Genomic DNA, 24,638 nt, shown 5'->3' on the forward strand with positions numbered 1-24,638 from the left:
CTCAGTCCCCTTGTCTCCCGTTTTGTGTAAAAGTTGAAATTTTCAACAATTACTTTTTCAGACATTTTGTGATTCCTACCAATCCCGCACGGAGTCAAACGGCAACCACGGGCAGAGGAACTCGAGCAGTGCGCGCCTCCGCGGAAGGAGAGCGCCCTCCGCCGCCCGCCCGGACCGAGGCTGGGTTCCGCTCCGCTTCAAAAGGCGGTTTGCCCGTTTCCCTGCAGCAGCTCCTGTTCTGCCCGGCTGCGTCCCCGCCCAGAGAGCCGCCGGGCCGAGCTCCGGCCGCGCTCTGCCCTGCTCCGCACCCATTTCCCCTCGGCCCCACGGGAATCCCGGCCCAGCAGTAGCTCAGGGCTTCGCGGGCCTGCCGGTGGGTTGCTAGGAGACAGGAGGGCGCAGGCGCGCTGGGGCGGCCGCGGGGCACGCCGGGCCGGCGGTCGCTCGGTGCTCTACTGCCCAGGCTGTCGGTTGCTAGGAGGAAGGGCGGCGCAAGCGCGTTAGGAGAGGCCGCGCCGCGGCGCCGTATACCAGTTGCTAGGAGGAGGAGAAGCGCAGGCGCGCTGGGGGCGGACGAGGGGCAGGCCGGACTGGCGGTCGCTCGGTGCTCGGCTACCCCGCCTGCAGGTTGCTAGGAGGCGGGACGCCGGTTGGGGGCGCGGGAGGCCGAGCGTCTCTTCTCTGGCCTGACAGGCCGGAGGGCAACGCGGCCTCCGGGGCCTGCGCGCAGCGATGGAGCCCGGGAAGGTGGGTGCGGACGCCAAGCGAGCAAGCCCGTGTTCGCCGGGGCCGCCTCCTCCTTGGGGCGGGAGGCGCCCCGGGGCCGCGCTGTGGGACCTTAGGAAACCTACCGACGTGTCTTATTTCCCAATGGATACATCGGGGCAGTACGAGTAGGGCTGGATGAGGTTCTAAACGTTAAAGTGCTCAGTAACTAACTAACTCAGTAACTGAGCTGTCTCGTTCTGCTTGTCTGTGGATTCCCGTAAAAGATGAGGAGTTACTTTGCATGCATTTCCCTCCCTTTTTTTGTCTTCTGTCATTCACTTTTATAATGTTAGTAATATCGATTAGGAGTTAGAGCATCAACTTCCTGACTTCTGTCGTCTTCTGCACCGGTTCTTTACATTTTCATAAGTTATTCTGTCACTTGTTTTCTCTGATTTGTTTATAGGAAGTTTTAAAAGTTGTGTTAACCAAAACTCTAGAAAAGGAGACTTGATTGAGGTTAAAAGGTGTTTATTTGGCGTATGGTACGACTGCAGCTTGGGAGACACAGATTAAAACTCTTGAACTGTGTTTCCCGGTTGCAAAATGGGAGAGGCTTATAAAGGCAAGAATTTACAATGTTACTTTTAGCTGCTTGAGTGTTTGTCAAGAATTATCACTGGAGCTGGAAGCAGATCAGGGCTTGCTTGGGGTCCTTGCAGCTGCTCGGTGCTGTTCTGATCGCTGGTGGTGATCTTGGGCGTGGTGCTGTTCAGAGACAGTTCAGTTTCTCAGTGCTGTGGGGCAGTGTCTGAGACCGGATCCTCAGTGGTCACCCCTTTTGTTTGCCTGAACTGGGGTCACTCCATTATAATATCTGTCGTCAGTTGTCATATAAGCAGAGTTCACTGCAGAGCTAAGTTGTGTGCTTGGACCAAGGGTGAGAGTGCAGTCTTGCTGCTCAAAGAGCCATGTGGGCATGTATATACCTAAATATATGTAAGTAGGGCGGGTTGGTTTGTATAAGTTTCATTTGCATAAGGAGGTTGGAGGTTCTGCTGTTTAGGCTTCTCTTCTGGAGTTTTCCTTTGTCTTCAGGCTGCGGTTTATTCCTCTCAAGGGGGAAAACACTGCCTCCCTACCTGGAGCCTCAGTTTTAATTTATTTGCCTTTATCTGCCTCACAGGATGGGACCCTGGCGGAGCAGAGGGCAGGAGGCAGGGGCTCCTGGTCTGAAGCACAGTGGCCAAGCCTATGTAGGGTGATGCCTGGGGTTGTGATGGGCATAAGGAGCTCTGTATCATTTTACAGTTTAAAGAATTTAAAGGAGAAATTTAAAAAGGAAAGGAAGAAAAGCTTCAGGATGAAGTAAGGCCCGAAGCCAGGTTTTTGTTGGTGAAAATGTAAGAGGCAGCTAGAAAATCCTGGGGTCCCTGTTGATCTGTTGCCTTGTTCTTTTTTTTCTTTTTTTAAATTTTATTGGCGTAGGTAATATAATTATAACCATTAAGAGCCCTGATTCAGTGGGTTTTCCACATTGGCTCACATTCCTGCAGACGCCTCCTGTGGGTAGAGGTCTTGGACTCTCCACTGCCTGCTCCACCAGCAGCACGCACTGTCGGCTCTGGGCCGTTCGTTTGGAAACGATCATGTATTAAGCCTCTCTAAAGAGCAGTTAACTTGAGAGAGAATGTTTTAAAGTTCAGCAGCTGCAGGTTGTCTCGATGCTAACTGTTGCTCACCATCCTCACCATGTTTTACTGTGCACTCCTTTTGTTAAATCGACCAATTTATCAGAAAGGAGCGCGTGTTCCACTGAGAGCAGAGAATGATGCCCTTTCTGCTTAGGACTTTGGCAGATTCTTGACCTTGTTGCTTTTTATTTATTTCTCCTTAGAGTGTTATGAGCTGTTGTGAATTTTCCCCCTGCTTTCTTCATTTACACATCACCAGGATGATTTTTGGTGGCTGGTCCATGAATGTGTTTTTGTTTTTTATTTGCACTCCATTTGCTTTAAATTCGAAACACACCAGGTCCTCCTGTATTTATGCTCTTAAGGCAGAGTTTCTCAAAGGCAAATGACGTAGTTGGGATAGGTTTATCTTGTTCTCTATAGGAAACCATCCTTGACTGGTATGTGTCGTCACCCAGGGCTCACAGCTGGGGTCCTGTGTTGTGGACTTGTTGCTGTCAGCACCTGAAGAGGCATCTGCCCAGCAAACCTCCCACTGAGGGGCCCACTGTGGGTCTGCCTGGGGAAGTGGGGCTGGGTGTCTGCACTGGGCGCGAGCCTTGGAGCAGCAGGAATACAGGGTAGCCTGTGATCGTTTATGGGTAACTTTAAAAAATCTGTTTATGATACCTTTTATTCTTATAGACAGACAATAATTTCTGGCATATCAAGGATTGCCATTGACTAAAATGGTCTAATGAAAAAGCAGCTCACTGGAGCATAAAAAATTAGATGTTTTAAACTCTAAAATTAAATTCTAACTATACTTTTCTTTTTAGAGAAGAACCAAAGATGATACTTGGAAAGCAGATGACCTCCGAAAACACCTTTGGGTAGTATATTTTAAAGATTTGGGGAAAAAAATTTTGAGTTTGGGTCTGTGTGGACCCTGGATGGTAATCTTGGATAGTGTTACCTGGTTCTCAGCTCTGGACGGCTTTGCTTACATGTGGCTCATTTCAGAGGCGTTTTGACGCAGAGATAAAGCCACGTGGTTAGTTGCTCAGGAACCGTCCTGGCTGCAGTTTTGTGGCCCATTTCAGCCCAGTATCCCACCAGTGGGGTTCCTGTTGGGGTTCATAACTGGGGCCTTGTGTGTGTGTGTGTGTGTGTGTGTGTGTGGTCTGTGTGTGTATATGTGGGGAGCTGAAGGGTTGCAATCAAGACGTCCTGAGAAGGGACTTCCTGGTGGTCCAGTGGTTAAGACTCCACGCTTCCACCGCAAGGGGCATGTGTTCCATCGCTGGTTGGGAACTGAGATCCCGCATACCATGCTGCGAGGTCAGCCAGTCAGTCAGTTCAATCGCTCAGTCATGTCCAACTCTTTGCGACCCCATGAATTACAGCATTCCAGGCCTCCCTGTCCATCACCAACTCCTGGAGTTCACCCAAATTCGTGTCCATCGGGTCGGTGATGCCATCCAGCCATCTCATCCTCTGTCGTCCCCTTCTCCTCCTGCCCCCAATCCCTCCCAGCATCAGAGTCTTTTCCAATGAGTCAACTCTTCGCATGAGGTGGCCAAAGTGCTGGAGCTTCAGCTTTAGCATCAGTCCTTCCAATGAACTCCCAGGACTGATCTCCTTTAGAATGGGCTGGTTGGATCTCCGAGGTCACACACACACAAAACACCTCCTGAGAGTTTATGGTGATGGTCCTTGTTCTCTGAGGGGGACATCAGCGGCCAGTGTCCTGAGGCTTTCGGGCACAGCCTCAAGCTCCCTTCCTTTCTTTCGGATTCACGGGGCCCTGCAGGTTTGACTGGCCGGCACCCTCTGATGTCCCTGGAGGTGAGCACCTGGCGGGTCACGGGGCTGCAAAGCTGACTGCAGGCGTGCAGGGAGCCACGACCGTTTAAGCCAGTGCTGCCTAGGGCCCTTCGGTGGGTGTGACCGGGGTGCAGACCCTTGCTCTTCTTCCCTCGTGTAGGCGGCTCAGTCCTCTGGTCCCAAGGAGGAGAAGCAGCACAGAGACCGGAAACCGCTGCGGGAGTCGGAAGCGGACCTGGCAGACGGCAAAGAGCACCGACCCAGGGACCCCGACCGCGAGGCCAAGCACAGAGAGCGGGCCGCCGAGCGGGACGGCCACGCCGCCCGGGAGCATCCCCGCGTGGACAGGGAGCGGGACCGGCGGAAGGAGAGGCGCCGGGAGCTGGACGCGGAGAGGCCGCACGGCCGGGGGAAAGAGCGCGAGAGGGACCAGGAGCACCGGGCGCGCCGCGAGGAGCTGAGGCAGGCGGCCGCGCACCACAACCTGCTGGCCCGGGACCGAGACCGGAACCGAGACCGCGACCGGGACCGGGACCAGGACAGGCCGGAGCGCAGGCGGGCAGGTCTGTGTCTCCCTGCAGGCGACCCCGCCCCCTGGTCTTCTCCTGTGTTTTTTCTAAAGGCTGACTGTGGGGTCAGAGCTCCTGCGGTGCGCCTGTGTGCGCACTTTGCACTGTTTTCTTTTGGCACCCCACTCCAGTCCTCTTGCCTGGAAAATCCCATGGGCGGAGGAGCCTGGTAGGCTGTAGTCCATGGGGTCGGGAAGAGTCTAACACAACTGAGCGACTCCCCATTCCCTTTTCACTTTCACGCATTGGAGAAGGCAATGGCAACCCACTCCAGTGTTCTTGCCTGGAGAATCCCAGGGACAGGGGAGCCTGGTGGGCTGCCGTCTATGGGGTTGCACAGAGTCAGACACGACTGAAGCGACTTAGCAGCAGCAGCAGCAGCAGCAGTGAACAGAAAGAATAGCAGCTTAATTATTGGCTGGAGTTTTACTATTGAAATATACTTTAGATTTATTCCCTCCATAATTCACAGCCCGTTTTAAATAAAAAAATAATGCTCTTTGATAAAAAGAATTCCTCAAAAGTATCAGATTTATTTTAGCCATATTTAAATATTTGTTCAAATTCCTAGAGATTCTAAAGGTAGAGGTAAGTACTTTTTTCTTCCCAAATGGAATTAAGTATCTTCATTGTTTTTTATTATACAAATGGTAACTTCTTCCTATAAAAATTCAAACTAGCCAACATAAACTAAAAAGGAATATGTTAGAAGAGCATATCATGGCTCCAGCATCCTCAGGCTGTGATCGTGATGGAAGCAGGACCTCAGTTCATGGTCTGGTGTCATGTGTTGCCCTGTGTAGGGGCTTGGGCCCCAGGACCCGCGGTTTGGGCAGGGTGAGGTTAAGTAGGCTATCTCTACTCAAGTTTAACAGTGACTCCCTTACCATCTATTGCCTCTTTTCAGGATTATCGTTTTAATGTTCTTGCTATGTTTTTAGTAATGAAGTCTTTTTTGTTTTCCGGTCGCTCTGGTTGCTGCATGGTCTTGTTTTCTCAGTGCAGCGTTGTGCTGGTTGTTCAGGAGTCTGTGCAGAGTCTGTGCACCCTGACTCTGATGGGCCTTCCTCCTCCCCCTGGCCATTTTCTTACCCCTTCCCTTGTCTCCTCCATGTCTCCCTTGGGTCCCCAGACCCTCCCTTCCTTCCTTACGTCACAAACCCTGGGAAGCACCCTGATCACCACTCTGTATCAGAGCCTAGCCCTTCTCTGCACTCCTGTCGCCCCCACCAGGGGACCCACTGTGTGTTTTGATCTCTTATGGGCATGCTTAGTTGCTCAGTCGTGTCTGACTGTTTGTGACCGCGTGGACTGTGGCCTGCCAGGCTCCTCTGTCCATGGAGTTCTCCAGGTAAGAATACTCCAGTGGGTTGCCATGCCCTACTCTAGGGGATCTTCCCAGCCCAGGAATCAAACCCAGGTCTCCCACGTTGCAGGCAGATTCTTTCCCATCTGAGCCACCAGGGAAGCCCCTGTTCTCGTTTGTCCAAGACTTTTAGAAAGTGGTCAGGTTTGGTGAATACTTTCGTGGTGAATGAAATCTGTTTTCAGTGATCTCTGTATGTTGAGTTTTGTCCTCACCTTTAAAAATGTGGGCTTTGGTAGTTTTAAGCCTAATAAGTATTGTGCAGATTCAAAAGTGAAAGTCTGGTTTTTCGCTCCTGGACTGGGCTGTGGGTGTCACCGGTGATTGAGGTGGTTGTATTGGGTCCCCATGGCAGGGAGAGATCACAGGGTGGAGCCTCCGCCCGGGGCCAGTGGAGTGGGCCGTCCTTGCCCCCTGCATCACAGGGCCTCCTGCACTCGTGTGCCCTCGGTGGCAGGGCTCCAGGGGGCCTAGGGGCAGGAGGGGGCAGTCCCCCAGTTTGTCCGAGGCGGCTTTTCCCCGTGGCTGAGCATGGGGAGGGAATGCCTGCCCAGCTGGACTGGACTTTGCTTCCCTGAGTCTCTGCCAGCGACTGGAGCTCTGAAGGCCTGTGTTTGGGCTGGTGCCTGTCTGGGGCTCCTCTGACACACTTTCCAGGTTTTCTCCTTCTTTATTCCATTTTAAGTTTAGATTCTAGAACTTTCCATTCTTGAGATTGGAGAATGTTTCTTAATTAAAGAACATGTTTACACATGTGATACTGTGTGACATGTACTGTAGAGACTGCTGCAGGACGTTAAAGTTTGGGCATGTTAAAAATATGTTTCATTTTTGTAGGAAGTAAAGCAAGAATTGAAGAGAGGGAGCAGAGAGATGAAGACTCTGAACGAGGAGATGAGGATCGGGAGAGAAGGTACCGAGAGAGAAAGGTATGCAGGGCACGGCCCCGAGCCTCGGCTGCAGGGCCCAGGACACCCGGGTGGGCACTGTGGGAGCTTTTCTGGTGAAGAGCGTAAAACAGAGTCCAAGACGAGACTCTTGTCAGGCACTGAGATCCTTTAGGCAAATGTGTTTCTCCAATTCCAAGAGTCAACATTGGCTATTCTGGAAAATTTACAAAATACAAATAAATAATAAGAAAATTAAAGGTAGGTGCCCACCTAGAGATAATCATTGATAATGTTAAATATATATGTCCTGTAGGTTTATGTCCATATATTCATATATATGTATGTGTTTGGATATGTACAAAGAAAGTTCGTTTTAAGTTGGATCTTTGCTGTTTTATAGCTGCTTAAACTGAATACATTTTGAGCATTTTTTCTAAGCTATCACACCTGTCTGTAGTATTTTAATGGCTGCATAATACATTATTCAGTGATATTGACACGTCATAGTTTTCTTGACACATCTGCTTCCTTGGATATTTACTTTGATTCTAAATTTTTTTATTGTGAGGACATCCGAGGTGTAGACTTCTTGCGTTTACTCATAATTGTTTCCTAATGATCAGTTTCTGAAAGTGGACTTGCTCGATTACATTGTGCCGTCTCACCTGCTCACTTCACACCGAGCGTAGTTGTTCCCATCGTCCGAGTGTGAGTCCCCCGTCCTAAGCAGTGCCTGGGCATTATCCCAGTTTGTAATGTTTGCTCATTCGACTCAGAAGCAAAAGGCATTCTGTGCAAGGGTCTGTTGCCCTTTTACTTGTTACTACCTGTGCATGTCTGCCTACTGGTCTGATGCGGGGAATAAGGGTGCTTTGAAGAGGACTGTCTGATAGTTACATATGTCAGTGCTGTGAGCAGAGTGGATGGGGCAGTGGGATTGTCCCCAGAGGGGTGGCGGAGATGGACCCTCAGGGTGCAGAGACGGAGGAGGCCCTGAGTGAAGGGAAAGGATGGTGTGGTTTGTGTTCCATTAAGACGTCGTGGTAACGCTCACGATCCGCCATATTCGTTTGCAGCCGCTCACTGCCTCGTGGTGCCCGCCCCCGGGGTCACCGGGCACCCCTGGGGTCTTGAGGGACCCAGGGGTGAGGAGCGGTCTCCCTGCGGGTGGGGGCAGACCCGTGCTGGGAGGAGAGGCGCCGTGTGCTGTCCCCGGACGCCTCACACGGCGCTGTCGGGGGGCCTGGCGGGCCGGGTGCTCGGGACGCGGGGAGCCGGGGAGGGGACAGCAGCTGGGTCAGGAGGGTTCGCCCCGCGGAGGAACGGGGGCGATGGCCCCCCGAGGGCCAGGCTGCGTGAGTGTGCGTGCTGGCGGGGCGTCCCTGCCGTCTCCTGCCTTGGCTGTCACGCGCATCGGGGAGGGTGGCCGCGCCGGAGGCCTGCGCCTCCCACCTCTGCGGGGTGTGAACGCGTGACGGCGCGTGCCGCTTACACACGCTTACGTGTCTGTCACCGGTCCATTCACAGCTGCAGTACGGTGACAGCAAGGACAACCCCCTCAAATACTGGCTGTACAAAGAAGAGGGCGAAAGGCGACACAGGAAGCAGAAGGAACCAGACCGGGAAAAGAAGCACCGGGAAAAGAGCAGCACGAGGGAGAAGAGAGAGAAGAATTCAAAAGAAAAAGGCAGTTCGTTCTCCGACAAGGAAGGGGAAGAGAGACATAAAGAGAGGCGCCATAAAGAGGGCTTCCCCGCGGGCGAGGAGAGGCCGCGGGGCCACGCGGAGAGGAAAGAGCGGTCTCGCAAGGAGGAGCACAGGAGGAGGGAGCCGAAGGTATCGCCCCCTCCCCCCCTCCCCCGCCGCCCCCCCTCCTCCCCCGCCGCCCCCCTCCCCCCTCCCCCGCCGCCCCCCCCTCCCCCCCGCGCCCCGCATCCCCACCCCTGCGCACCCTGCCTCCCAGCTGCTGGGACCGGCTCCCACAGGGAGAGGCTGCTTCCCAAAGGTGACCTCGGTGTAGACGGGAGTCAGGGCAGCATCACGTGACCAGTGTACTCACGTGGCTGATCTCCCAGCAGACGTGAAGTGGAATGAACTTTTACCTTATATTCATAAATTTATCATAACATTTTGAAATTTAACATTAAAAAGGAAGCTGGTTTTTTTTTTAATGTATTTTAATTTAATTGGAGGCTAATTACTTTACAATATTGTAGTGGTTTTTGCCATACATTGACATGAATCAGCCATGAGGGTACATTGTCCCCCATTCTGAACCCCCCTCCCACCTCCCTCCCCACCCCATCCCTCAGGGTCATCCCAGTGCTCTGGCCCTGAGCACCCTGTCTCATGCATTGAACCTGGACTGACGGTCTACTTCACGTATGGTAATACACGTTTCAGTGCTATTCTCTCAAATCATCCCAATCTCACCTTCTCCCACAGAGTCCAAAAGTCTGTTCTTTACATCTGTGTCTCTTTTGCTGTCTCGAATATAGAGGTCATTGTTACCATCTTTCTAAATTCCATATATATGTGTTAGTATACTGTATTGGTGTGTTTCTTTTTGACTTAACTTCACTGTGTATAATAGGCTCCAGTTTCATCCACCTAATTAGAACTGATTCAAATGCATTCTTTTTAATGGCTGAGTAATATTGCATTGTGTATATATACCACAGCTTTCTTAGCCATTCGTCTGCTGATGGGCATCTAGGTTGCTTCCACGTCCTAGCTATTGTAAACAGTGCTGCGATGAACATTGGAGTACACGTGTCTCTTTCAATTCTGTTTCCTCGGTGTGTATACCCAGCAGTGGGATTGCTGGGTCATAAGGCAGTTCTATTTCCAGTTTTTAAAGGAATCTCCACACAGTTCTCCATTAGTGGCTGTACTAGTTTGCATTCCCACCAACAGTGTAAGAGGGTTCCCTTTTCTCCACACCCTCTCCATTTATTGCTTGTCGACTTTTGGATCGCAGCCATTCTGATCAGTGTGAGATGGTACCTCATTGTGCATTTTGGTTTGCATTTCTCTGATAATGAGTGATGTTGAGCATCTTTTCATGTGTTTGTGAGCCATCGGTATGTCTTCTTTGGAGAAATGTCTGTTTAGTTCTTTGGCCCACTTTTTGATCGGGTCATTTATTTTTCTGGTATTGAGCTATATGAGCTGCTTGTATATTTTTGAGATTAATTCTTTGTCAGTTGCCTCATTTGCTATTATTTTCTCCCATTCTGAAGGCTGCCTTTTCACCTTGCTTATAGTTTCCTTTGGTGTGCAACAGCATTTAAGTTTAATTAGGTCCCATTTGCGTATTTTTGTTTTTATTTCCATTTCTCTGGGAAGTGGGTCATAGAGGATTTTGCTGTGATTTATGTCAGAGAATGTTCTGCCTATGTTTTCTTGTAAGAGTTTTATAGTTTCTGGTCTTACATTTAGATCTTTAATCCATTTTGAGTTTATTTTTGTGTATGGTGTTAGAAAGTGTTCTAGTTTCATTCTTTTACAAGTGGTTGACCAGATTTCCCAGCACCACTTGTTAAAAAGATCCTCTTTTCTCCATTGTACATTTTTGCCTGCTTTGTCAAAGATAAGGTGTCCATAGGTGCATGGATTTTATCTCTGGGCTTTCTGTTTTGTTCCATTGATCTATATTTCTGTCTTTGTGCCAGTATACTGTCTTGATGACTATACTAGCTTTGTAGTGGAGTCTGAAGTCAGACAGGTTGATTCCTCCAGCTCCATCTGTTTTCTCAAGATTGCTTTGGCTGTTCGAGGTTTTTTGTGTTTCTATCAGTTCAGATCAGTTCAGTCACTCATTCTTGTCTGACTCGCTGCAACCCCATGGACTGCAGCACGCTAGGCCTCTCCATCACCAACTCCCGTAGCTTACCCAAACTCATGTCCATCGAGTCAGTGATGCCATCCAACCATCTCATCCTTGGTCATCCCCCTCTCCTCCTGCCTTCAGTCTTTCCCAGCATCAGGGTCTTTTCGAGTGAGTTAGCTCTTTGCGTCAGGTGGCCAAAGTATTGGAGTTTCAGCTTTAGCATCAGCTCTTCCAATGAGTATTCAGGACTTATTTCCTTATAATTCTTTATACCTAGATAGCCATTAAATCATAATGTTTTCCTACCTAGCACTACTGATTTCATTCTGTTTCTTCTTTTCCAGTCTATTATATAGACGGATGCCAGACTGTTCTTCCTGTTAAACATGTTAATTATGCTTTTTCTAATTGATTTTGGAAAGATTTTTAAATTAGGAAGAAGATAATAATAAAACAACAGTTACCTGGAATCCTAAACGTGAGCTAATCCATTTTGTAATATATGTTCAGAGAAGGAAATGGCAACCCACTCCAGCATTCTTGTCTGGAAAATCCCATGGACTGAGGAGTGGAGTGGGCTATGGTACCTGGAGCCGCAAAGAGTCAGACACGACTGAGCAACTAAACAGCAGCAGCAAGGTGTATTTACTTGCAGGCCTGTTTCTGTATAATGAGCTTAAATGAGCTTTCTAAAAATGCAGAATTGGAATTATGCTTTTCTTTTATTCTGGGAATTGCTTTTTTAACAGTGTGACATTAACTAGCTGCCTGCTATTCTGTCATGGTCGTAACCTCATTTGTTTACAAGTGACCTAATATTGGACACGCAGGTCGGTAGAATTTATTGGTCAGAGACAGTGTCTGAATAATGTTAACTTTTATTAGGCGTTTGCTACTTGCTGTGTATTGCCCTGCACGCCAAGCTTCTTTCCGCTCTGTGCTTTTTCTGGCTCTCTCCCCCCGGCTCCCCGTCCCCTCCGGCCCTCAAGGTCTGGAGCCCCTCTGGCCCAGGCCCTCCTCAGGGAACAGCCTACTGCCCCTCCTTTCCCACGTGCTTCCGGGCAGTGCCCACTCAACAGATGGCTCTCCTTTAAACAGCCTGCCTTCACGTGTTGATTTACATTCTGTTTTTAAAATTCACTTAATTTAAGAGAAGAGCATTTAAATTTTCTCCATAGGTGTGCAGATTTGTGAAACAGCCATATTCCGTATGTTTAAAAGTTTTATCGTTTTAAACAGTGTAAGGATCTAGTCAGATTTTCTGAAAATTATGTAGAATTGGTAAGTATAAGTTTCTTTTACTTAGGTAATATTACTGAGATGATGGGTAGCCACCTTTTAGTGTACCTTATTCATCTCCCTTACGTCAAGCACCTTATTTACTAAGACAGGTCATTTTAAGAGGTGCCTGTAGCATAGATGCAGTTGTTAGATTTTGAGCCCGTGAGTCCTTTTTCAGAGCCTAGTAATTGTGAATGCGTTATGCTGTACTCATTAACGGGTGTGGGATTTCCTGACAGGATGGGGAGCACAGACATCGAGGAACGAGTCTGAGGAAAGATGGCACGGGCAGCCGGTGAGTGAATGTGTCCTTCGGCCGATTGCTGTGTTTATAGCTCAGTTCTCCCAGAAAGCGTCAAAATGGACTTTTCCTCTTGGGCCTGATTATGGCCAGGAGATGAGAGCACGCTACAGCTAGACTTCAGGTTCTCCAGACACGATCCCTCCAAGTTGTGTCTTCGGGGTCCTCCGGGGCTGGGAGCTTGTTACGGGTTATGAGTCCTGCTTGGCCTTGTGCACACTTGCTGGTGTGGCCTCAGGACGCCAGCCTCCCCGGGCACCGGTCCCCGGGAGTCTCCGCTCTGGGGGGGAGGGCACCCGCAGTGGCTCTGGGCTTCCGGTTCACGACCCCTGGACGCTGAGCACAGACGTGCCCAGCAGACCCGCTGCCCCGTGGCTGCAGGCCAGGCACCCGCTGCGTCCGCCCTTCCTGGGGGTGGCTGGCCTTTCAGAGCCTGTCTTTATTGGTGAAGCTTGGATGAGGCCAATTTTGTGGGTTTTGTGAAGACTAAGGTTAGAATTTGCCTGTAAATCCTCCTTTTGTATGTGAGCTCCAGATTATAATTTATTCTTTTCAGCAGCGATATTTGGTGATTCTTTTTCACAGATTAGGGAGATTCAGGTTAAACACCTTGCCCTAAATCTTACAAGTTTGTACAAGGTTATACTTAAGCCTGGGGTGCAGATTCCTAGATTTCGTATTGCAGATCTGCTAGAAATGCAGTGAAGCTTTTGCTTGGTTCTGTATGATTTTAAACATACACTGTATTGAATTGGTATGAATGTTAAGTTCCAAATATTGAGAATCAGGTTGTAATTTTGAAAACCTTGATTTTAGGTCCAAAGTAAACATACAAAATATGTTCTATAAAAATAGAACATAGTTCAAGATAAATCTTTTGGAAATATAAATATTATATTAAACCTAAAACATTTGGGATGGGTTCTCTAATAAAATTATAGGAATTTTCTAGAACTCTTAAAAGATATGGGTTTATACCTAAACATAAGTTTGTTAAAACACAATTTCTTCTCTCTACTGAAGATATTTCCTATCCTGTACTACTGCTAAGACAGTAAAAATAGTTTAAAAAGGTTTAAACTATAGTTTAAAAAATAGTTTTAAAAAGGCCTTAGTTTTAATAAAGTTCTAATAATCATCCTAATAAAGTGTGCTTTGCAAATATGCCAACCTACAGCCATTCTTAATCATATCAAAAGCTGACAGCAGCCTTCACTGAGACGAAAATGCTTTAATTTTCAAGTCTTTGTTTAAAATTAATTTGACTTTGATCATATTTGCTTTCTAGGCATGCAGAGAACTTAGTGAGACCTAACGGGAAGGACAGAGACTCAAGAAGGAAGGTGAGACCCTTCCCGGGGATTCTGTGGTGCGGTCCTGAGACTCAGAGAGCAGAGCCTGGCAGGCCTTTTTTCATGGGTTTACTTGAGTGGTGATTCCACGAGATACATTTTAGGTTAAAAGATACATTTTAGATTAAAAGACTCAAATGGATTAAAGTGAAAAGATGGACAAGGTGGCCACCAAACAACAGTTGTAGTGGAGCTTGGGTGGCTGGACCAGAGGCCTGAGAGCACATCACAGGAATAAGAGAGGTCGCTTGCAAGGAAGACATGACAAGTGTAAATGAACATGCTGCTCAGAAGAGATCCCCAGAATACAAGAAGTAGAGGCGGGCAGAATTAGAGGGAGAAACAGAAAAGTCAATAGAGACTGGGACTTCAGCTCCCATTTTCACAAATAGAATGACAGCATTTCCTGCTAACATATTAGACGATTTAGATAAAAGGGAAATTCCTGGAATAACGACGTTAGTGACGTTGCCTCGAGAAGAAATAGAAAGTCTGAGGGTGTATGTATACACACTGTCACTCAGCTGTGTCCTACTCTTTGCAACCCCATGGACTGCAGCCCACGAGGCTCCCCCGTTCATAGAATTCTCCAGGCAAGAATCCTGGAGTGGGTAGGCATTTCCTTCTCCAGGAGATCTTCCCAACCCAGGGATCGAACTCAGATCTCCTGCATTGCAGGCAGAGTCTTTACCGACTGAGTGACCAACTTAGTAAAAAAGTTGTGTTAGTGTTGAAAATCTTTCCACAAAGCAGCACAGGCTTGGGTGACTGGCAGAGTCTATCACACGTTTGTTATTAACACTGATGCCTTCATGGCTCCACTCCTTTCACAGTTACTTCATATGCTGGATTAAGTGTGTGCACACGTGTGTGTATGTGTACGTGAGAAGCACACGCAAGTCATAAGGTGTAATAGTTTTACGTTCTGGGTTATGCGTGCATGTGTACACGTGAGAAGCACAGGTCAGTGATACGGTATCATTCAGACACCACAATCCTAGTCTTCATTTTTATGCCATCTTTATAATTATCACCAGAAGAATCTTCATAATGATTATTTAGTATCTTTAGAATTGTATACTGTGGTGTTAAAATTATTATCCTACCATTTCCTAGGTTTTTGTTCTGTTATTGGTAATGTGGCAAGCAGATTTTGGCTCCTGTTGTTGTTGTTCAGTAGCTAAGTTGTGTCTGACTCTTTGAGACCCCGTGCACTGCAGCACCCCTGGCCTCCCTGTCCCATCACCAACTCCCAGAGCTTGCTTAAACTCAAGTCAGTTGAGTCAGTGATGCCATCCAGCCATCTCATGCTCTGTTGTCCCCCTCTCCTCCTCCCTTCAATTTTTCCCAGCATCATGGTCTTTTCCAGTGAGTTGGCTCTTTGCATCAGGTGGCCAAAGTATTGGAGCTTCAGTTTCAGCACCAGTCCTTACAATGAGTAATCAGGGTTGATTTCCTTTGGGATGGACTGGTTTGCTATCCAAGGGACTCTCAAGAGTCTTCTCCAACACCACAGTTCAAAAGCATCAATTCTTTGGTGCTCAGCTTTCTTTACAGTCCAATTCTCACATCCATACATGACCACTGGAAAAACCATAGCCTTGACTAGATGGACCTTTGTCAGCAAAGTGATATCTCTGCTTTGTAATACACTGTCTAGGTTTGTCACGGCTGTTCTTCCCAGGAGCAGGCGTCTTTTAATTTCGTGGCTGCAGTCACTGTCTACAGTGATCTCAGAGCCCAAGAAAATGAAATCCCACACTGTTTCCACTTTTTCCCCTTCCACTTTCCACGAAGTGATGGAACTGGACGCCATTATCTTCATTTTTTGAATGTTTAAATGTTTCATACTTATCAAGAGGTGCTTTAGTTCCTCTTCACTTTCTGCCATTAAAGTGGTATCATCTACATATCTGAGGTTGTTGATATTTCTCCTGGCAATCTTGATTCCAGCTTGTGCTTCATGCAGCCCTGCATTTCAGCCCTGATGTACTCTGCATGTAAGTTAAATAAGTTGGGTGACAATACACAGCCTTGACGTACTCCTTGCTCAGTTTGGAACCAGTTCCATGTCCAGTTCTAACTGTTGCCTTTTGTCCTGCGTACAAGTTTCTCAGGAGGCAAGTAATGTGATCTGGTATTGCCATCTCATTAAGAATTTTCCACAGTTTGTTGTGATCCACACAAAGGCTTTAGTGTAGTCAATGAAGCAAAAGTAGACTTTTTCTGGAATTCCCTTACTTTTTCTATGATCTAGTATATGTTGGCAGTTTTATCTCTGGTTCCTCTGCCTTTCTAAATCCAGCTTGTACATCTGGAAGTTCTTGGTTCACATACTGCTGAAGCTTAGCTTGAAGGATTTTGAGCATAATCTTGCTGGCATGTGAGATGAGTGCAATTGTACAGTAGTTTGAGCATTCTTTGGCATTGCCTTTGTTTGGGATTGGGATGAAAACTGGCCTTTTCCAGTCCTGTGGCCCCTGCTGAGTTTTCCAGATTTGCTGGCGTATTGAGTGCAGCACTGTAACAGCGTCATCTTTCAGGATTTGAAAGAGCTCAGCTGGCATTCCATCACCTCCACTAGCTTGTTCATAGTAATGCTTCCTCAAGCCCACTTGACTTTGCATTCCAGGATGTCTGGCTCTAGGTGAGTGATCACACCATCGTGGTTATCTGGGTCATGAAGAGCTTTTCTGTATAGATCTGTGTATTCTTGCCACCTCTTCTTAATATCTTTTGCTTCTGTTAGATCCACACCGTTTCTGTCCTTTCTTGTGCCCATCTTTGCATGAAATGTTCCCTTGGTATCTCCAATTTTCTTAAAGAGATCTCTAGTCTTTCCCATTCTTTTGTTTTCCTCTATTTCTTTGCATTGGTCACCTAAGAAGGCTTTCTTATCTCTCCTAGCTGTTCTCTGGAGCTGTGCATTCAGTTGGGTATATCTTTCCCTTTCTCCTTTGCCTTTTGCTTCTCTTCTTTTCTCAGCTATTTGTAAGGCCTCCTCAGGCAACCACTTTGCCTTCTTGCATTTCTTTTTCTTTGGGATGGTTTTGGTCACACCTCCTGCACCATGTTATGAACCTCTGTCCATAGGTCTTCAGTCTTTCTGTTTACCAGCTCTGATCTAGTCCCTTGAATCTATTTGTCACCTTTATAATTTGTATAATTATAAAGGATTTGATTTAGGTCATAGCTAAATGGCCTAATGGTTTAACCTACTTTCTTTTGTTTCCCGGGAAGAATTATCTTTTTCTTTCTCTGATAGTTATCTGAAACAGTGGACTATGAGAGCCGTGTCTTTAGCATCCAATGCCCTGTTTTTCTGGGTCTGTATTCCACGCACACACCCAGGAGCACAGTGTTTTCTGATAAGTCAGGTGGTGCGGCTTGCTGGTTGATGTGAGCATGTTTTGTTCAGTCTGGGCAGTGGTTGGATTCCTCCCTGTCCAGGTATAGCCACGCCTTAGTAAAAAGTGAGCCTTATAGGTGATTCTTCCCATGTAGTCTTTTTTCTGTGTAATCTTTCACTCTGCTGTTCTGACGTCTGTGTTGGGGGAAGGGTGGTCGATGCCTTTTTTCTGTCTTGCTCACACCTGCAGCATGTGCTGTTTGCCCTGACTCTGTGGAAACCCCTCTAGCTGTAATGATTCAGATCTCCCTCCTACTTCTCATGAGTAAGTTTCTTGAACTGGAATTATTGAATGAAAATATACAGTTTTTAATATTTTCTTTCTGTCTCTCAATTTTTTGGGTAAGGGTTAGCACTGTTCACTAGAATTATAATGTGAGCCACATTTGTAATTTTAATTTTTTTGGTGGTCACCTTAAAAAAGAAACATAAAATTAATTTTAATAAAATATAATCCAACATTTCTGAAATAGTCTTTCAACATGTAGCCAATATACAAAATGAGACATTTTACATTCTTTTTTCACTAAGGGAGCAAAATATGAGAGGTGTTTTTCCCCTGTGAGAGCCCAGAAGTGATCTTGAAGATAGCTGGCAGCCTGTTTGGCTTATGACTGGCCACGTGTTTTGTAGCATCAGCCCTGAGTTACCTTGGTGTGGTTGCTCAGCACTACACGGAGAGCCCACACTATGCCAGATTAAGTTTCTAGGCGGAAAGGTGTTCCCCTCCTCTTGGGGGCGCCATGCTATCCCCACGCCTTTGCATCGGATGGCTGTTGGCGGTGGTGTCTGAGAGCCGTGCCTCCCTGGGGCCATGGCCCCAGTGGGACAGCCAGGTGCCCCGCCTCACTGGCACCTGGGGGAAGGTTCACAGTCTCCCCGTTTCTCGGAGGAGGACCCTGAGGCCCGGAGAGGTCGAGTTCCCTGTGAGGCGTTGCTCGGCCAGTGCCACTCCACGCTGGCCCCTGGTCCCCGCGGGAGGAGGGTGGGCCTTGCCTCCGCCCTCCGGCTGACCCGCTGTGCTCTGTCCCCCAGCATGGCCGCGAGGAGGGCCCCTCGATGTGGAAGCTGGAGCAGAGGCAGGGCAGCGAAGAGGCCATGGTGAGGAGAGGACGTGTCCGTCTGCGCTGTCTGTCTGCCTGGGGCCCTGAGGACGCTGGGCCGCAGGGGCTGCCGCGCGTTTGCCTTGCACCCCCCGTGTACGCTCCCAGGAACTTGGACTGTACACGTCCCCAGCCTTCTTGCCATTTCTCTGCCTCGAAACTCAGTAGCTTTGGGGAGAATGCAAGAAAGTAAACAGAGGCCTCACAAAGACACAGTTCGGGTGTTGTCAGTGAGGAACGGTCCAGGGAGCAGAAAGTTTGCAGAAATAAATGCCGAGCCAGCGGTGGAGGAGCAGCCAGCTCCTGCAGGAGCCGCTGGTGGTGCTGGGGTGTTCTTTCCAAACCGGGGCAGAGCGGGGGGCCCTGAGCTCGGGCCCGGCAGGCCAGGGACACGCTCCTGTCCCCTTCCTCCCTCCTGTCCCTGGCAGGCACCCCGGGCGGCTGGGGGGCTCATGGCGTGTTTGCCGAGCAATAAACTGTTAGGATGTGGTGAGCCTGTGATGCTGGGTTTCTGGTTTATTTGTTCAGTAATCAGAGACCCACTTTTTTCTTTGGCCATCAGAATTTAGAGTTTTCTCAAAAAGAATATGATTGTTAACTGTTTTCTCTTTCTGGTCATGCTTATAAGTTAGGGTATTTCTTTAAGAGTTGCGATTAAGTTATGTTAATTTTATAAATATTTGAATTTCTAAATTAACAACCTGAAGGGAATCTCAGAAAACATGTATTTTCCAGCCTATTTGCAAGAATCAACCTGGGATTGAATATTTTAATTATACGTTTGATTTCTGCCCGTAGGAAATTGAAAAGGAAGACCTTGATTTAGAAAATGCTGGAACGGATGAGTATACAGCCATTTTTGAAGATGATTTTGAAGTAGGTATTTAAAATTTTCTCATCTTAAGGATAGTTTGTTCTAAAACCAGAAACAATTGTTTTTTCGTCTCCTCTTACTGCTCTCAGTACTCCTTATCTACTTGATTTAGATCTGGTACCTATAAAAAGTTTGCCATATGTCTATCATTGCTGACCAGTATGGTGTAATTAAAATTTTCAATGTAGCCTGTTGATAGTGCACTGCCGTCAAACGTGTGTGTGTGTTATGTGCATGCATGTGCGTGTGTGTCTACATGAAGTCCACGTGGGCACACAGGTCTCCGTGTGCTCACGCTCCCGTTCTCGGCGCAGGTGCGCTTGCACTTTGTTGTTCGCTCAGAGCTCCGAGCGCACAGCTCTGTAGGCGTGTGCGGACGCGGAGGGACAGCACAGCAGTCTGCACAGAAAGCTGTGCGCTGCAGCGCGCCCGAGCACACGGGGCCCTGTCTGTGCATCCTGCTGGCTGTGTGCTCCGCCCGCGAGCGTGTCTGCTTTGTGCGTGCTCCGCCCGCCAGCGTGTCTGCTCTGCGCGCAGGACTATGAGGACGACTTCGAGGTCTTTGATGGGGCCGACGACTGCGGGGCGGACGAGCCCAAAGAGGGAGAGGCGGCGGAGGAGCTGCCTCCGGCCAGGAGGAGGGAGATCCAGGAAATCCAGAAGGCCATCCTTGCGGAGAACCAGCGGGTCGGCGAGCTGTCCTCGAAGCTGCTGGAGAAGCACGGCTGCCCGGAGCGCGCTGGGGGGCCGGGCCCGGGTACGTGATGGGAGCGCGGGTTGAGGCCCTCCTTGGGGAGGGCGCTGTGGCGGGGCGGGCCAGCCCCGTGCCATGAGCTCAGTCGGCGTCCAAGGCCCCGGCTACATTTCTTCAGACAAAGTGACTGCATCGTCAGGAAGGCCGGCCGTGGTGGGGCAGCCTTGGTGACTTTCTCTATGAAACTGGGAATGTGTTTTGCTCCAAAGCTCTTGGCACCTGGGTGTGCGAAGGTTACTTGTCAGGGCAGGAGAGCGCTCTCCGTGAACGCTCCTGACAGTCCCCAGTGACGGTGCTCTGAGGCAGGAGAAACAGGAGGTGCTTGGTCAGCACCTTCTCACGGCCTCTGACAGGACAGGGTGCGCTCTTTGCCTGAGTCCAAGGGGAACGAGAAGACAGAGTGAGAATAAGTGAGTAGAGAAATACGTGGGTCTGTCTGAACGCGGAGCACGGGGGCCCTGCGGCCGAGGCCACGGAGGTGGACCCCGCAGAGGGAGGGGGTGGAGTGGTCTGTCCTGTGGGGGCTTCGGGCGGCCGCGCCCGCCACCAGGCTGGCCAGCCTGCACCCTGTGAGCTGCCGAACCCCCGCCCGTGTCCGCCCGTCTTCCGTCTTCTGCTGCAGTGAGTGGCTTGTCCGGCATGCATCAGCCTCTGTCTGTTTTCCAGCTGCTCTGTGTATTCACACCTCAACTCCCTTACCTGAGAACACGGGTTTTGGAGCGGGCAGGGGAGAGTGGGGTGGGAGTGAGGACTGAGCGCGCTTATATGTGTTCTTAAGTATTTCTGGAAGTAGTGTGGCACAGATGGAGGAAATTTTGCTTTGTTGCAGGTTTTAGGTGAAATGAGCAGAAGTGGTTCCTAAGTGCACATAGAAGACATTTGTCATTAGTTGAGTGAACATAATTGGTTTATATGCATCTAATTGGTTTACTCTTGATTTCTTTTGCTTGAAAGAAATATTTCAGTTTCACAAAAGTAGCTTTTTTTTTTATGTGCAGATGCAAACAGCTCCCTTTCCAAAACCCCACTGTGTGGAATTTTCGTGGATTTTGCCACAGCCTCACACCGTCAAAAGAATCGGACTCAGGCCCTTAAGCAAAAGTAGGTGTACTGGAAAAATTGCAGGAGGAATTAGGAGTTTCTGTACTTACTGCAACGGACCTGTGAATATTAGTGCTTATTTTGTTGTCACTGCCGTGCTCAGGCCGTGGTCGTGTTTGTGCTGCGTCCCAGGTCCCGGCTCATGCTCCTGATGTAGGTGTGCAGTGCCGTAGGCGAGCTCGGCCCGGCATCTGTGTCAGTTCTGGGGGCCCCGGGAGCCCCCGGGGGGGCTCAAGGCCAGGCAGCGTCACAGGCGCTCTGGAGGCTGGAGGTGGGCGGCGGGAGCTAGAGCAGACAGTGGGCCAGGTCCGCCTGTGCCCCGTGCCTCCCGCCGTGTGGGCCGCGCTCTCGCAGCCGGCGCCCCTCGTCTCAGCGAGGGAGCCCCACGTCGGCCAGCCGTCCTGTGTCCCGGGCACTGAGCCCCCGTGTCAGCGTCCTCCGTGGGCTACAGGCCGCCTGTGCAGGCCCAGGTCAGCCCAGCAAGGGTGGAGATGAGGGTGAAGAGCCAGGGCCAGCGGGGTCAGAGTCCGGGCTTGACAGCTGTGAACCCAGAAGCTCATGAAAGTGAAGGACAGACTCTCAGCCCACGTCTGCGGTACCGAGCCCAGTGCAGTCTGGGGATAGATGTCGGAGTCCACCAGGTCGGGCTGGACGCAGTGGACTTAGGAGAGTATCTGGTCAGCCAGGGAGCTGTGCTGGCAGGAAGCAGCCTTCCCCCACCCCACCTCCCCCAAGAGTACCTGCCCTCTGTAGCAGAGGGAGCCAGGGTGAGGTTGGCAGGGGCTCACCCGCTGGATGCACCTCCGGAGCGGGGTGGGCGGGGACCCACAGCAGTGGGAGGTGGGGGTTCGGCCCTGCAGCCTCGGTGTCCACAGGGGGTCCCAGCATGGTGACTGAGCGTGGATGGCCTGCTACCCGCAGGCCCCGGCCTCCGTTCTGCCCACACCACCCCCGCCCCCGGTTCACGTCTGTGCTTTTCCCTCCAGGATGCGCAGCGCAAAGCTGCTCCGGCTAATCGACATGGACTTCTCCTTCACCTTCTCTCTCCTCGACCTCCCGCCCGTGAATGAGTACGACATGTACATCCGGAACTTCGGGAAGAAGAACACCAAGCAGGTGAGTGCCGCGCGCCCGCCAGGGGCCTGTCCAGTGCGGTGGCAACCTGAGGTGTGACGCATGCAGTCCCGATATCAGAGTGGGGGTGGCCAGGGCACTCTCAACACCCGGAGCCTGTGCTCTGGGGGCACCTGGCCGTGGACGTGGCTCACTCGCAGGCTCTGAGGACAGCCTGGGAAGGGAGGCTTTATTGAAAGTCACCGGGTGTCACCTGGGGTCACCTGCTCCCATCCTCATGGGGCTGCAGCGTCTTGTGTGTGTGACCCTAGGTGCAGAGGCTCCAAGATTGGGGCTGGAGTGCCCCCCTGCCCACCTCTCCCTGAGGTCCCAAGCTTCTGGACTCACCTCAGGGTCCCTCCTGCCTGTTCCATTCCACTCGCCCTTACTCGGGAAAAAGCAGCCCTGGCCAGGCCCTCTGGTAAATGCCCTTGGACCCCCTCTACCTGCCCCTGGACCCCCCACCTGCCCAGGCTCCCTCCACCTGCCCCTGGACCCCCTCATCTGACCAGTCTCCCCATCACCTGCCCCTGGACCCCCTCATGTGACCAGGCTCCCCCCACCTGCCCCTGCATCCCCCCTCACCTTATCAGGCTCCTCCATCACCTGCCCATGGACCCCCCCCCACCTGCCCCTGGACCCCCCACCTGACCAGTCTCCCCCATCACCTGCCCCTGGATCCCCTCATGTGACCAGGCCCCCCCCACCTGCCCCTGGATCCCCCCACCTGACCAGGCTCCCCCAACCTGCCCCTGGACCCTCCCACCTGACCAGGCTCCCCCATCACCTGCCCCTGGACCACCCCCACCTGACCAGGCTCCCTCATCACCTGCCCCTGGACCCCCTCATGTGACCAGGCTCCCCCCATCTGCCCCTCGGCCCCCTTCACCTTATCAGGCTCCTCCATCACATACCCCTGGACCCCCCTACCTGACCAGGCTCCCCCCACCTGCCCCTGAACCCCCTCACCTGACCAGTTTCCCCCTACCCATCCCTGGACCCCCTCACTTCCCCCTGCACCCCCTTGCAGGCCCCTTGGTCATCTGCCTGGCTTTCTCCGTTTCCTGGCCTGTGCTGGCCACACCTCGTCCCTTATCTGTCTCTCTGTGTTCACTGCCTGTCCTCCAGGGGAACTAGGTGATCCGTCCCTGCACGCCCTCTGACCCCAGCGTTGCTCAGTCCGCCCCACACCACTCTGCCCTTCCCCGTCTCACTTCCGCCACTGACTGTGAAGCTGGCTGGCCTTCCAGGGTGGTGAGGTCCTGAAGTCAGCAGTCCCTCCAGTATTTCTCTCCTGTCCCCATGGAGCCATCCCTCAACATGCTCTTGGGTGTGTCTGTCAGTAATCTTTTAACAGGAAGAGGGTCACAGCCAGACATTTAAGAAGCTGACAGATTAACCCTGGCTTTGCAGCTGACCCACTCTGACCTTGAGTAGACTCTTTAACTTCTTTGCTTATTTTCCTCATCTCAAAGCTTTTTGTTGTTATTGTTCAGTCACTCAGTCGTGTCCAACTCTTTGTGACCTCATGGATTGCAGCACACCCAGGCTTCCGTGTCTTTTAGCATCTCCTGAAGTTTGCTCAAACTCATGTCCATCGAGTCAGTGATGCCATCCAACCATCTCATCCTCTGTCGGCCCCTTTTCCTCCTGCCTTCAATCTTTCACAGCATCAGGGTCTTTTCCAATGAGTCAGTTCTTCACATCAGGTGGCCAAAGTATTGGAGATTCAGCTTCAGCATCAGTCCTTGCAGTGAATATTCAGGACTGATTTCCTTTAGGATCTCCTTGCAGTCCAAGGGACTCTCAAGAGTCTTCTCCAACACCACAGTTCAAAAGCATCAATTTTTCAAAGCTGTTAGTTAGTATCAAAACTGAAGCACGTACCTTTTTGAAACAAATGTGTGTCCGGTTTTGCAGAGCTGCTATGTTGTAAGAGACTAGGGTATTGGCAGACTAGGTCATAAGAGTTTTTAAACTTCTAAAGGTTTTGTTTATTTATTTACTTTTGGCTGCACCGGGTCCTAGCTGTGGTGTGTGGGCTCCTCTCTAGTTGTGGTGCACGGGCTCCAGAGCGCCTGGGCTCAGTAGTTGGGCCCAGCAGATGCAGTGTGCAGGCTTGGTGGTCCTGAGGCAGGTGGGATCGTAGCTCCTTGACCAGGGATGGAACCCATGTCCCTTGCACTGGAAGGCAGATTCCCAACGTCTGGACCGTGAGGGAAGTCTCTAGGTCATAGTATTTTCAAACTGTAGCTGAACTGTTTGCTGTGACTTTTGAGAACACTTCTGAAATTTAGGCCCATGTTTTTCAAACGTTTAAGACATAAGCAGTCTTTGCATGATTGTTATTTATGCCATGATACTTAATTTTGACGGAAGCAAGAACAGTGTCATCCTTAACTTAAAAAATTTAGTTGTTTTCTTTTCACTGATGAGAAATGGGTCTGAGGTGGAGACCCACGGCTAACTCAGCCTGCCTTCCTTC

The 24,638-nt window shown here is 50.2% G+C and overlaps 1 protein-coding gene across 1 annotated transcript in view; it reads left to right on the forward strand.

Annotated features, from left to right (window-relative positions):
- Nucleotides 1-455: 455 nt before the first annotated feature.
- The window catches only part of DYNC2I1 (dynein 2 intermediate chain 1), a 47,689-nt gene continuing 23,506 nt past the window's right edge, over nucleotides 456-24,638 (forward strand). Inside the window, exons 1-12 of the mRNA XM_055591405.1 lie at nucleotides 456-747; nucleotides 3,221-3,274; nucleotides 4,369-4,771; nucleotides 6,981-7,072; nucleotides 8,561-8,869; nucleotides 12,386-12,441; nucleotides 13,736-13,790; nucleotides 18,244-18,309; nucleotides 19,110-19,187; nucleotides 19,723-19,942; nucleotides 20,938-21,040; nucleotides 22,027-22,156. Of these exons, the coding sequence (XP_055447380.1) occupies nucleotides 733-747; nucleotides 3,221-3,274; nucleotides 4,369-4,771; nucleotides 6,981-7,072; nucleotides 8,561-8,869; nucleotides 12,386-12,441; nucleotides 13,736-13,790; nucleotides 18,244-18,309; nucleotides 19,110-19,187; nucleotides 19,723-19,942; nucleotides 20,938-21,040; nucleotides 22,027-22,156 (1,581 nt within the window). The 5' untranslated portion in view covers nucleotides 456-732. The remainder of the gene's footprint in view (nucleotides 748-3,220; nucleotides 3,275-4,368; nucleotides 4,772-6,980; nucleotides 7,073-8,560; nucleotides 8,870-12,385; nucleotides 12,442-13,735; nucleotides 13,791-18,243; nucleotides 18,310-19,109; nucleotides 19,188-19,722; nucleotides 19,943-20,937; nucleotides 21,041-22,026; nucleotides 22,157-24,638) is intronic.

This window comes from Bubalus kerabau, chromosome 8 (genome assembly GCF_029407905.1).
Source record: "Bubalus kerabau isolate K-KA32 ecotype Philippines breed swamp buffalo chromosome 8, PCC_UOA_SB_1v2, whole genome shotgun sequence".
NCBI lineage: Eukaryota > Metazoa > Chordata > Mammalia > Artiodactyla > Bovidae > Bubalus > Bubalus kerabau.